Consider the following 13,439-nt stretch of genomic DNA (forward strand, 5'->3'; position numbering starts at 1 on the left):
TATTTACCTTTCCCAAAAAGCTCTGAGTTGTTTTTTTTTTTTTATGTTCTAATTTATTTTTGAGATAGAGAAACAGAGCATGAGCATGAGCGGGGGAGAGGCAAAGAGGCAGGGATGTACAGAATCCGAAGCAGGCTCCAGGCTCTGAGTTGTCAGCACAGACCCTGATGTGGGGCTCGAACCCACGGGCCATGAGTTCATGACCTGAGCCACCCAGGCACCCCTAAAAGCTCTGTGTTTTAATTCTGCCTTTACCTCTGTCTTCTCTGCAACTTGAGGATGAACATCAATCCCTTCCCTCAATAGAAATAATGAGAGCTTTACTAAGCTATTCTAAGAAAGTCCTTGACAAAGATAAAGGATACTAGAAGTTGATAGACTATCGATCTGGAAAACCATGCTGTTGAGAAAGAGAATTTCCTGACTTCTTCTTTGCTCTTATTTTCTCCATGGTGGGATTAGATTTAACTATAGAAACATCACCTAGAAAAGAGACACATGGTGGTGCCTCGGTGGCTCAGTCAGTGAGTGTCTGACTTCGGCTCAGGTCATGATCTTCCAGTTCATGAATTTGAGCCCCACATTGGACTCTGCTGTCAGCATGGAGCCCTCTTTAGATCCCCTATCCCCCTGTCTCTCTACTCCTCCCCTACTTGCACATGCGTGTGTGCACTCTCTCTCTCTCTCTCAAAACATTAAAAAAGAGAGACTTGCAGCAACATATACACATAAAATTATCCACTATGAATGAAGAAAGTGTGGTTTCCTTAATTCCAAACATTGAGCATTGCAATGAGAATGCTAAATATCCTGCAGAGACCTTGGGTGCGGTGCAGGTGCTGGCCAGCCTGTCCTGAATCCCACACTGTATAGCCTCTTGGCCAGGTTTGTGCCCAGCACTGAGAAAGAACAGAATATTGTGCACTCAGTGGGTTCAAAATCCAGAAAACTTACACACTGTAAGTTTTCAGTTTGTATTTCACAACTCAAAAAACTTTAAAAAGAAATTGAATGATGTAGCTTTTATTCACAGCAGCATTTTAAATTGTATGAACTGTGCCTTCAACAATGTCATTAAAAACAAAAACAGAGTGTTCCTAACATGTTTTTGTACAACAGTATTTCCATGAAGATAGTTCTTGTAAAGGCTGATTTGATAATAAGACAATGTAACATGAAATTTTTTTTAAGTTGAAAATTATCTCATGGTTTTCCATTAACCTGCCCTGATTACTGGTTCAGTTTACAATCTGTTAGTCATTTGGCACGGGAAAAAAATGTTTGTTCTCAATGCTACAATAGTTTTGTTCCATTGAAAGATTGAGATTTTCTTATGTGTCAAGCATTCTCCCTTTAAATCAGAACACCTCAAATAAAGGCATTATTTTTGTAATGATTTCAATTTGCTGGTCCACTGAAGTTGGGAAATAGCATACAAATTTTATCCAACTGGCTATGACTGGACTGACAGCACAAGAGGTTTTTTTAGAAGGTAAACAATTTTAAGAGATAAAGGTCACTGCCCTATTTTGAAGTCATTGAAAAGAGAAAAACTCATCTCCTAGAGGGATTAACTCTTTTGCCCTCACTTGTTACTGTTGTATTGATTTTATTATTTTTTAAAAATGTTCCTTGTGTACTTGCATTAGGATTTTAAATTATTAGAGGAAAATATCCATTTGTATTTTCTTGTGAATTGAAAGGAATGAACAGATACCATAGGCTGGTGTATTACTATCTCAAGAAGAGAGTAGAATTAATAATATAGGAAATATACCTTTAAGCTGAATTTTAAAGTGTGACAACTAAACTGCAGACACCACAGTTTTGGCTAATATTTAACATATATTAGGGTTTTGTACTATATTGTACAAGTCACAATGGGTCAAATATTGATCATTATATAATACCATATGGGAATGATTGATTTCCACCAAGTCTTTAAGGGCTGTATAACCCTTATACAATGTAATTCATGCCATAAAGCACATCTTCAAAGTTGAAGATTAACTGGAGGAGGAGGAGCAAGGAGAGGAAGCCATATTGCAACATTAATATTTTTGTCCTTAAGAGGTTAAAACCTAAGAAAGAAAGGCCGGACACTCAAAAGGGAAATTTGTCCATCAATTTTACATGGGTACATGTCCACCTGTCTCTTAACTTCATAGGGATTTTCTGTCCTGCAGAAAGCCTTGGCCTATAAAAAAGTGCATGTTGACTTCCTAAGCGACAATCTAATTTGATGATATCATCTCCACTGTAGATTTCTCTGAATGCACTGTTCCCCATCCTAAGCTGAGCCTAGCTGGAGTCATAGGACTGCTTTTTATTTGCATCTGTCCAAATGTAAACCCTCCAACTTTCAAATTAGTATTATTTTAGTTTTTTTAGTTTTTTAATGTTTATTTATTTTTGAGAGACAGAAAGCACAAGTGGGGTAGGGGCAGAGAAGGAGACACAGAATTGGAAGCAGGCTCCAGGCTCCGAGCTGTCAGCACAGAGCCTGATGCAGGGCTTGAACCCACAAACCGTGAGATCATGACCTGAGATGAAGTTGGAGGCTTAACCGACTGAGCCACCCAGGTGCCCCTCAAATTAGTACTATTTTAAATGTTGATTATTTATCTTGGCAAGCATAAGAAGTCTGTCTCCATTTTTTCCCCACATTTATGGAGAGCTTACTGTGTGCTGTAGAACAGGAATCCCTAATCACTTAATGTGCACTGATGCTTCCATTTTCACCTTCTTCTACCAAATGCCTAACAGAGTGCCTGATTCATAGGAAGAGCTTACAACATTTTGAAGAGTGAATGAATGAATGGTACATTTAGGAACTCAGAGGGGATAAGGATTTAACACAGAAGGAGGGGTAAAGCAGGAAGGAAATGATTCAGTAGAGTACAGGGGCAGAAGTGGAAGTTTGGCAAAGTTCTCAACAAGAATCCTAGAAAGTTGTCACAAAGATTCCAGGGCTTTCAACCTTGATCATATTTTATCATGAGTTCAAATAATGACTGTATTGATCAAAAATCAGAACTTTGAAAGAGTAACAGAATCTTGAGTCTGGAAAGGAGTTCTAATACAGACTTAGCAGCTAGCAATGACCAGTGAGCTTTAGGACCTGGGACTTTTATAATTGAATTGAAAGAAACTTCTAAGGTAAAATCTGCTTTTTCACATTGAACTCATTAAGCTAGAAAAGGTAGCATCCTCTTTATAGTACTTTAAATCTCCCAAATCCTACCAGTTTGTATTGTTGAAATAAGTTCAGTGAAGTACTTCAAATCTAATATTTGTAAATTCATCTTACCACTTCTGCCAGCAGGTGTCAAGAGCCCCTTGTGCCCTGTGGCACAGCAGTCACCAGAGTGATCATCAGTGGACTTCCCGGAGGGCAATGCACATAGGGGCAAAAGTGGGGGGTTAGGGGAAATTGCATCTCTACTGTCTACGCTGGGGGATGAGGTTTTATTTTTTTAATTTTATTAATTTTTTTTTAATTAGAAGAGCTAATGGGAAACAATACACCAGTAAGTGGAAACCCATTAATTTCCTTATAGGTGTGGTATTTATTGGTAATTAGCCGAATAACTTGAGGAATTGCCTGGAGTTGCTAAGAATCATTAAGATCATTAACTAGAACTTGATCAAAGATGAACCCTTCACATAGTAGGAACTGAGCTGCCTTCCTTGCCTCTAAGAGTTTGTAAAAACATTTCATGAGTACTTCTTAACAGGTTCATTGTTATTGTTCTGTTTTTCAGAAGATAATGATACCTTGATTTTTGCGTTGCTAAACACTCTTTAAAAATATATGTAAGCTGGCACTCATAGTTGATTTGTGAATGACCCTGAATAATCTCCAAGCTTGGGCAAAGTGCACCTGGCCATTCAAAGACAGGCATATCCAGCCACAAATGGGCACCTGTTAGGATAGGGACCTTTTTACATGAGCCTGACTACAAATACATTTTGCTACCTGAACAAGGACAGGACTTTAGCAAAATCCCAGTCCATCAGAATAGATGCTGGCAGATGATTTAGCAAAGTCAGATGGCAACAAAATAGAATAAAATGGCAGGGCTGAAGTAAGTATAATGTGCTCAGTTTTCCTGGTTACAATTGTAGTTACAAAAGAACTGTTGGAGATAATTTTTTTTTAACCTGTGATAGAGGCAGCAATAAAAAGAGGACAGATTACTGAAATAGGAAGGAAGGGACATTTGCTGCCAGTGCCTGGAGGCAGTGTAAGTGCGAACCAAGCAGAATTCTTGCAGATTCATTGGCTTTTTGCAGATCTTTGCAGTTTGCAGTGATAGTACATACGTATATGTATGTATATTTTTCATACATGTAGCACTTTAGGAATTACTTATGAAACTTAACACATTTCTTTTTTTAGCTATAGTCTAATATAAGCCAATTCTTTTCCATTTTGAACTGAACATAAGTAAGCTGGCAGACAACAAGATGGGACACATTTTCACAAAGGAAAGCATATGTCACCCAGATTATGGACAGGAATCTGTGTATTATGGAGAATTTCAATCAGAAAGAAATGTGATTAAGGATGATATCAATTTTGTGCTCTTGTTTCCACTTAAGTACTATTAGTTCTGAAGCAATTTTGGAAAATGGAGGGAAGGTAAAGGAAAATATTACCAGAACCCTCTAGTGCCTATATTCTGGAAAAGTGTACATTAATATCTTTAGGATTATGCATTCAGTAGTTGAGGTATCCCTAATGATAGTAACCTACCTCTTTCTCCCCCTCTCTTTCTGCCAACAGTTTGTGGCTCACCCCAACTGCCAGCAGCAGCTCTTGACAATCTGGTATGAGAACCTCTCAGGCTTGCGGGAACAGACCATAGCTATCAAGTGTCTGGTTGTGCTGGTGGTGGCCTTGGGCCTTCCATTTCTTGCCATCGGCTACTGGATTGCACCTTGCAGCAGGGTACATGTTTTTCTACATCCATTTCCTCTGTGGTTGGTGTGCCGTGTGTTTTGGGGATGAAGAAGGAAAAAGCTTCCTACTTAAGGCTCTTATCAGTTTTACCCTGAATGTTAATGCACTCAGGGACACAAGGTCTGCTTTTTAATGACTGAATCAATTCAAATAAGAGATGAAAAAGGATTTGGTACTTGTGGAATAGATCACATTTGAAGGCATATAATACTTAGGCTCTTAAGGTAAAATCCACGTGGTGGTCAAGAGGGAAAGCGGCTTGAGTGAAGTAGCACTTTTGCTGATTCTGTGGACAGCTTAATAAATCAAGAGCGTCAACTGAGTTGGCCTGCGTTTAGAACAGTCCTGTTGCGGTGGTGCCAAGGAAGTTAACCTGAGAACTGGAAAGGCAACTCATTGGAACCTGTCAAGAGATATGAGGCTCAGTGTATCAAGCACAGTCACGAACAGTGGTGTTAATTTAAAGAATTCAAGAAAGTGCATGCCAGGTTCCCCCCAGCCCCCTGCCTTTTGTTCCTTCAGAAGATTCTTAAAAAAAAAAAAAAAAAAAAAAAAAAAAAAAAAAAAGTAGAATTTGGGTTTGGGGTCTTTGGATTTTTTAGATTGTTTATGTTTAGTTTGCTTGAATCACTTTGTTCACTATCTTCATCCCTCTCTCAACTTGCTAGCATAGACTCAGTTTAATTGTGCCTAAGAGATCCTCTGAACAGGATATGGGAAGGCATACTAGTCATGCTAACAGGATCTGTATTAGGTTAATAAAGGGCACCGCCAGGGAGAATAAGCCGTTTTGAGGTCCTTTTAATCCTGCTTTTATATTCTGAGATCTGGTTTTGTTTAAATCAGAGGCAGTTTCAGGAAAAATGAGTCAAGGCCACTTACAATGATCCTGGAAATCCGTCACCTCTCTGGCTGCATAGTCTTCCTGGCAGAGTGAGTCCTGCTCTGCAGGCACCATACACGTGTGAATGTATTCATCCATCTCATTTCATTGTTGAGCTGCCCATGCAATTTAGGCAGAAAGTTTGTCATTTTGATCAGGTTTGATGAGTTGACTAAGTTCCTTTGTTCTGTATCATGGAAAAGTACCTTACGATTCCTCAAATACATAAGCACTAAGGACTAAAATCTGTAAGTGATAAGAGAGCATGCATCAAAGCAAAAATCATTTCCCACACAAATAATTTCCCTTTCTGAGGGAAACGAATAGGAAAGTTGATGTTTCTAAGTGTTTGCCTCTTAGGACAGCTTAATCAGTGAAAACATGGAAGTCCATTCCTTTTTTCTCTTCACTTACAAAAGTGCAGCTAATAGTATAGTGAACTCTGTGTCCCCCAGAGAGGGGAAAGGACAGAATTGTTTCTGGAGCCCACATTTATACCTGCCACATACCACCGAAGACAACATAGCAAGAATCCCCCACGTATATCCTAGTTTCACGAGAGGCATGCTGCTTTATTTTCGTGTTCTTTAAAGTTTTAAAAGATCAGCCTTTATGAGAAACAGATTTGGAAACTCTCAAGAAATCACTGTGTGCTACGGATGAGCTACCCCAAATGTGCCTCTTTGCAGCTGCAGAACAGCACAGCAATATGTAAATGTGGTGTTTATTTTTCTATGTCTAATATGGAAAATATGACATTTGTCTGTCTGCATTCATGTTCAACTCCAGAAATGCTTAACATTCTTCGGTTATTTGTTGACATCAAATTAAGGTTCTGGACATGCAAAAACATTTGTTTGAAGTTGCCGTCTCTTAAATGTGAGCCTTGGTACTTTTTAAGGTCACAGACTGAGTTTGAAAGTTGGTTCTGAGTATGTAGACTAGAGAACTTATTTGATAAATCAACCAAATGTACCTTTTTCTTGGGCTACAGAAGCCCTTGGGACAGGCAGAATTGTTTTTCATTTCTACTAGAACATGGGGCTTGTAAGGACATTATATCACATGGGACTTTAAAGGAGTTACCTTAAAATAATTATGCTCTGAACTTCAGACATGCTTTTGTACTATTTATATGATTTTCCAAACTCAGGGCTGACTTAATTAAGTTAACCTACTTAGAGATTTTAATTATTGTATAACTCCTTCTTATTGAGGTAATAGTACATAAAATATTTATTTGATTCTAATATTATCTGCCTTTTTCATATCATACAAAGTACAAGTCGATTTCAAAAGACTTACAAGTGAGAACTAAAATTTACTTCTGTAGTAGTAAGGTTTTTAATATTCAAAGGCCTTGTTATGTGCTACAAACACATAATGTTTCAACTATAATGAATGAGTCTCTAAATTCATAACATTTCAATTGTAAAGCAATAAAGCATATGCACTACAATTTGGAGTTTCTTTTCCTAGACTCTCAAAACCTAGACATGGATTGTGTGGTCTTTCGTGGAAAAATAAGAATAACCAGCATATGCCTTGTGATTTTCAGAAATGCTTCTGTGAATGCAGTGTTACCCCCCAAGATAAATTGGATATTTAGAAACAATGAAGCTTAAAGACTTCTTAAATAATTCTTGGAGGCAGCATTCCCTAAAAGGAGTGATTTTCATAATGTATAGCTCTTCACAAACAGAGGCAGAATTTTGAAGTTATTCTCATTTCATCTGTTTTTCTTTTACCCTGTATAATAATTTTCGTAAGTAGAAGCTGACATTTCCAAAATAAAAGTCTCGTCTTCGTCTTCTTTCTGTTTGTTTGTTGTACTACAGCTGGGGAAAATTCTGCGAAGCCCTTTCATGAAGTTTGTGGCACATGCTGCTTCTTTCATCATCTTCCTGGGCCTGCTTGTGTTCAATGCCTCAGACAGGTTCGAAGGCATCACCACGCTGCCAAACATCACTGTTATTGACTATCCCAAGCAGATCTTCAGGGTGAAAACCACTCAGTTCACTTGGACTGAGATGCTAATTATGGTCTGGGTTCTTGGTAAGCTTTCTATGTTAAGTATTTTAATTTCTACCAAACATTGTGTCTATATAACAATTGCCTTTTTTTTGTTTAATGTTTGTTTATTTTTGAGAGAGAGAGAGAGAGAGAGAGAGAGAGAGAGTGAGTGAGTACAAGCAGGGGAGGGGCAGGGGGAGGGAGACACAGAATCTGAAGCAGGCTCCAGGCTCTGAGCTGTCAGCACAGAGCCCGACACGGGGCTCAAACTCACAAACTACGAGATCATGACCTGAGCTGAAGTCAGGAGCTTAACCAACTGAGCCACCCAAGTGCCCCGATTGCCTTTTTTATTTAAAATGTTATTGTGCATTATGTGGTGACAACATTCTCATTGTAAGATAAGCAGTAGAACAAAATAATTGAATAATTTGAATACTAAAAGTTATCTCTTACCACTAAATAAAAATTTTGACGACTAACATGAACCCAATTATAAATATATCACATGTTTAACTTCAGTTATTGAATAAATGTAAATTTTAAAAATCTGACCTGTGATGATCAAATATTTAATTGAAATACTTGTGAGATAATCTAGTAGCCATTAGCTGATGAATAAAAATTTTTTTGCAAAAAAAATTTTTTTTGGCTTTCATTTCAGAGGTCTTTTTTAGGAGAGTTTCCATTTTCAGAATGCTGGTTACCTCACCTCACAAAAGTTCTTTTTAAAAAATTTTTATTAGTAAAGTGTAGTTGGCATACACTGTTGTATTAGTTTCATGTGTACAACATAGTGAATTAACAAGTCTACATATTACTCTGTGCTCAGCACAATAAATGTAGTCACCATACAATGTTATTACAGTACATCCCCTGTGCTGTATTTTTCATCTCCATGGCTTATTTATTTTATAACTAAAACTTTGTACCTCCTACTGCTCTTTATTTCTTCTATCCCTTCACTTACTTCCCCTCTGGCAGCCACCACTTTGTTCTCTGTATTCAAGAGCCTTTTTTTTTTTTCCAAGAGCCTTTTCATTGTTGCTGTTCATTTGATTTTTAGATTCCACATGTAAGTGAAATCATATGGTATTTCTCTTTCTCTCACTTATTTCACTTAGTGTACACTTTCTAAGTCTATGTTGTTACAAATCCAACATCTCATTCGTTTTTATGGCCAAGTAATATTCCTGTGTGTGTGTGTGTGTGTGTGCGCGCGCGCGTGCGCACCATTTCTGATGCTACGTGTAGAATTATGTTTCTCCGAATTCTAATTCTTATTTACTTGCACATTTTTCCTCCATTTAACTTTGTCCAGGGCCTCAGGGTGCCTGATATGGTACCTTATATATGGAGCTTTTTATAGGTGGGGACTGATAGTGGACAAAATAACAGCTTCTCTAAGCTAGTCTAAGCTATAAAATGTAACCTGTACCTTCCATGTGTGACAGGAATGATGTGGTCTGAGTGTAAGGAGCTCTGGCTGGAAGGACCTAGAGAATATATTTTGCAGTTGTGGAATGTGCTGGACTTTGGGATGCTTTCCATCTTCATTGCTGCTTTCACAGCCAGATTTCTAGCTTTCCTTCAGGCAACAAAAGCACAACAGTATGTGGACAGTTATGTCCAAGAGAGTGACCTCAGTGAAGTTACACTTCCACCAGAGATACAGTATTTCACTTATGGTAAGTTATTAACTGAAGGGTCCTCTTATGCATCAGGAAGGGTACTGGAACCACATTTTGGAAGGAAATGTCAATAAGAGTATGTTTAATGTGAGATGTGTGTTAAATGTGTATGAACAGAGGAGAAAGCATGAGCTTTAGAACTATACAAAATTGGATTCATATCAAGTCTACGGAGCTCCCTTGCTGTGTATAACTTTGTTCGAGGTAACTTACTTCTCTGTGCCTCAGTTCTCAAACCTATAAAATGAAGGTGTTGCAAAGTGAGAGAAAATTATCTTCAAGCCTAACAACATAAGTACTCTTACATATTCTTAGGATATGAAACTGTCTTCATTAGGGGAAAAAATAGCTTGATAAACCGCTCGGGGTGGAAGATGAGTACCTGAGTGCATGGTCTGGAGGAGATAAAATAACAAAAGGCACTAAACTGCTGTACAGGTGGAGTGAAGAAAATTTGGCAGAGGCAGGAAGTAGGAGCTAAAGTGGCATGGGAATGTAAGCTCTGGGGAACAGGCAGAAATACTGGGGAGGACACCCTGCTCCTCAACACAATATGGAAGGGAATTCATGCCTAACTTCTGTGTATCATGAAGAGCAGGGAGGTCCCAGCTGATATTCAGGGTGCAAGGATACTGATGCCTTCCTTGCCCAGCACAAACCGATGGTAAGCAATGTTAGCCTTCCCTCCATTGAGGCCAGGCTGGAAAGGTGTGATTAGCAAATTTCCATGTAGTTGCACAATCTTAAATCTGAAAAGAACCTTAGAAATATATTGCCTGGGGGCACCTGGGTCGCTCAGTCAGTTGAGCATCTGACTTCAGCTCAGGTCATGATCTCACAGTTTGTGAGTTCAAGCTCCACATTAGGCTTGCCACTATCAGCCTATCAGCACAGAGCCTGCTTCAGATCCTCTGTTGCCCTCTATCTGCCCCTCTCCTGCTTGTGCTCTCCCCCAAAATAAGTAAATATTAAAAAAAATGTATTGCCTAACGCTTATTTTAATGATAAGGAAACTCAGGCACAGAGTTTAAGTGAGTTCTGATTGTAAGAATCACTTTTTGTAAGTGTAATTAAGGCTTATATTGTGATAAGTGCTAGTGGCATGTTAACATAACTGAAGAAGGCTGGGCGCCTGCTCCAAAATGTAAGATGGATGTTTCACACATTGTGAAATTTAAACACATTGTCTTGTTGTCAACAAGCAAAGATTTTTTAATTCCAAGGAGACCAGATCAAATGAGCAAATGATTACCATTTATAATCAAAGAATTAGCTTAAATTGTATCTTGTGTAATATATATCTTGACTATTTCAGTAACCTCTTTATTTAGGTTGATTCATGTGTATCTAATGACTATAATCTGGAGGGAAATTAGTGAATTCAGGATTCGCTCCTTACTATGTGTATGATTTTGATCAAGGATTTAGCCTTAAGTCTTGGTTTCTGCATCTCTAAAAAAACGATAATGATAACATCAAATCCGTAGAGTCACTGGAAAGCGCAGTGTCTAGTACACATTAAACATTCAATAAACATTAATTTTTGTTGTTGGAAATATCTACAATGTATCCATTCTTCTGGGAGTAACTGCACAAAATTAGCGACATATTATTTCATTGAACTTCCAGGGAAATGAGTATCCAACAGTCTGCTGTGAACCTACTAAACGACCTTGAAAGTGGTGGGGTCTTCATTTAGAATCTATATCCAAAATTTTTGCACCTCAATAGCATCTTACATTTTACAGGAACAAGTAATATTGCTCAGATATCACACTGACAGCACCACTGTGATTCAGTGATATTCTCACTTGTTGTAATACAACATTTTATTTGCATAAACTGTTAGATGAACTAATTTCTCCATGAAATATGGAAAATAAGTTTTGTGCCAACTGAGCCTACAGGGTGACAAAATAGCTGGTCCATATATGAGAAGACAGATTAGTCAAGTCCGTTGTTTTGTCATTCTGGACACAGTCTTTGTCTAATGAAGGGTTTTAACTTCTTTCTTTATCTTTTGCACTTGACTCTGTTTCTACTCAATGTGGAGCAGGTTTAGTATCTTCATAATCATGTTTATTAGATTAAAAGACTCCATGTGGGTGTAGAATTCATATGCTTCTGGTTTAAACATAAAAATAATGCCCAGACAGTTAATTAAATCTAGAGTAGTTTCAACTGAGATAAAAACCACCTTCCTACAAAATAGATCCTATTTAAGGTATTTATTTTGTAGATTGCAATGAAAAAAAGTCCCATTTCTGATATCTCTCTCTCTTTTTCTAGCCAGAGATAAATGGCTCCCTTCTGACCCTCAGATCATATCTGAAGGCCTCTACGCCATTGCTGTTGTGCTCAGTTTCTCTCGGATCGCATATATCCTCCCTGCAAATGAGAGCTTTGGCCCCTTACAGATCTCTCTTGGAAGGACTGTGAAGGATATATTCAAGTTCATGGTCCTCTTTATTATGGTGTTTCTTGCCTTTATGATTGGCATGTTCATACTTTATTCTTACTACCTTGGGGCTAAAGTAAATGCTGCTTTTACCACGTAAGTAAAACATCTTCGAAAAAAGGTTTGATGAGGAAAATGTCTAACAAATCTAGATGAATCAAACACACCACAAATTCAATAATCATAATAAAGATGTTTTTAAGAGCAAAACTATCCATTGAAAAACAGTGCTTATGCATGATTACATTGCCCTAAAGGCTCATTTCTTTGAGTTTAGTAAGGGACCACAGAACAGAATCAAAATTTGGAAAAATCCTAGATGAAGCTGACTATTTTAAGAGAATTGGTCAGCAGATTTTTAATACTGGACATCTATTACATTATGTATGACATTAAATTTAGTTTCAGTAATTTGTAGTCATTACTATTCAAAAAAGAAAGCACTGGCCTTTATTTTAATGTATCATTAATCAGTACAAAGGAGTTGAGTAAGAAGAAATTACAGCTAAATGTTGTACAACTCACTAGTATCACTTCCTTCCTGTGGTCACACTTGTTTCTACATCGGAGACTCACCTTGCCTGTGAAGTCTTCCTTGATTAAACTTCCTTAGTCATTGTCCCTTTAAGTTCCCTCAGCAGAGAGACATCCAGTTGTGAGATCCCCTAACCCTGCATGTGGGTCCTCCCTTTGTACTGTAGTCCTTCAAGGTAGGGAGATCATTAGCCCTCCCTGTCTCCCTTTGTATCCTGTAATGCCACAGCTAGAAAGAATCTAGACCTTCAATAAGTTCCCTGTAGACTAAAATAGAACATCAAGCCCTTCCAGACATCTAAATTGTTTGGAAATGATTTTTTCACATAGTTAATACAGAGCAAGTCTTGGGGGTAGAAGAGAACGGAAACTCACTTTATTGTAATGAAAAAAAAAAATTCTGTTTGAACCCAGTAGGGGAGGGATGGAGATATCCTACACATAGTGCCACCCCTGTGAGCCTTTAAGAACTCATTTCTACAACACATTGTCTTCACTGTTTTGTGTGAACACATGGCAACTTGATAAAGTGGAAGGATTCTAGGCTAGCAATCAGGCAGACCTGGATATGGATGCATTATCTCTGCTATTTTCTAGCTGCGGCCTTTGGTTAAGTTACTCAGCACTCCTCTGTGTTAGTTCCCTTATTTTTAAAATAAACACAATAAGGTTTGAACCGGGTTATTGTGAGGATTATGTAAGGTCATTTATTTGAAGACTCTTGCCCAAGGTAAGAGCTCAGGCACTGCCAGTGTCCTCTCCTGTTTTACTGTCTGCCTCCTCCCACACATACGTATTCACAGGAATCGATATTCTTGAAGTTAGAGGAGAGAAGGTTTGCAACAAGAGCAAGAGGAAGGAGTCAGAATTTGGGGACACTGTTAAAGTAATGGT

At 38.1% G+C, this 13,439-nt stretch overlaps 1 protein-coding gene across 2 annotated transcripts in view; it reads left to right on the forward strand.

Moving 5' to 3' along the window:
• Window positions 1–13,439, forward strand: part of TRPC3 (transient receptor potential cation channel subfamily C member 3) — a 72,314-nt gene that overhangs the window by 29,170 nt on the left and 29,705 nt on the right. For both annotated transcript variants that reach the window (XM_042982686.1, XM_042982687.1), the window contains exons 4-7: window positions 4,790–4,954; window positions 7,688–7,904; window positions 9,317–9,550; window positions 11,843–12,107. In XM_042982686.1, coding sequence (XP_042838620.1) covers window positions 4,790–4,954; window positions 7,688–7,904; window positions 9,317–9,550; window positions 11,843–12,107 — 881 coding nt within the window. The remainder of the gene's footprint in view (window positions 1–4,789; window positions 4,955–7,687; window positions 7,905–9,316; window positions 9,551–11,842; window positions 12,108–13,439) is intronic.

The sequence above is a fragment of the Panthera tigris genome, chromosome B1 (genome assembly GCF_018350195.1).
Source record: "Panthera tigris isolate Pti1 chromosome B1, P.tigris_Pti1_mat1.1, whole genome shotgun sequence".
Classification (NCBI taxonomy): domain Eukaryota; kingdom Metazoa; phylum Chordata; class Mammalia; order Carnivora; family Felidae; genus Panthera; species Panthera tigris.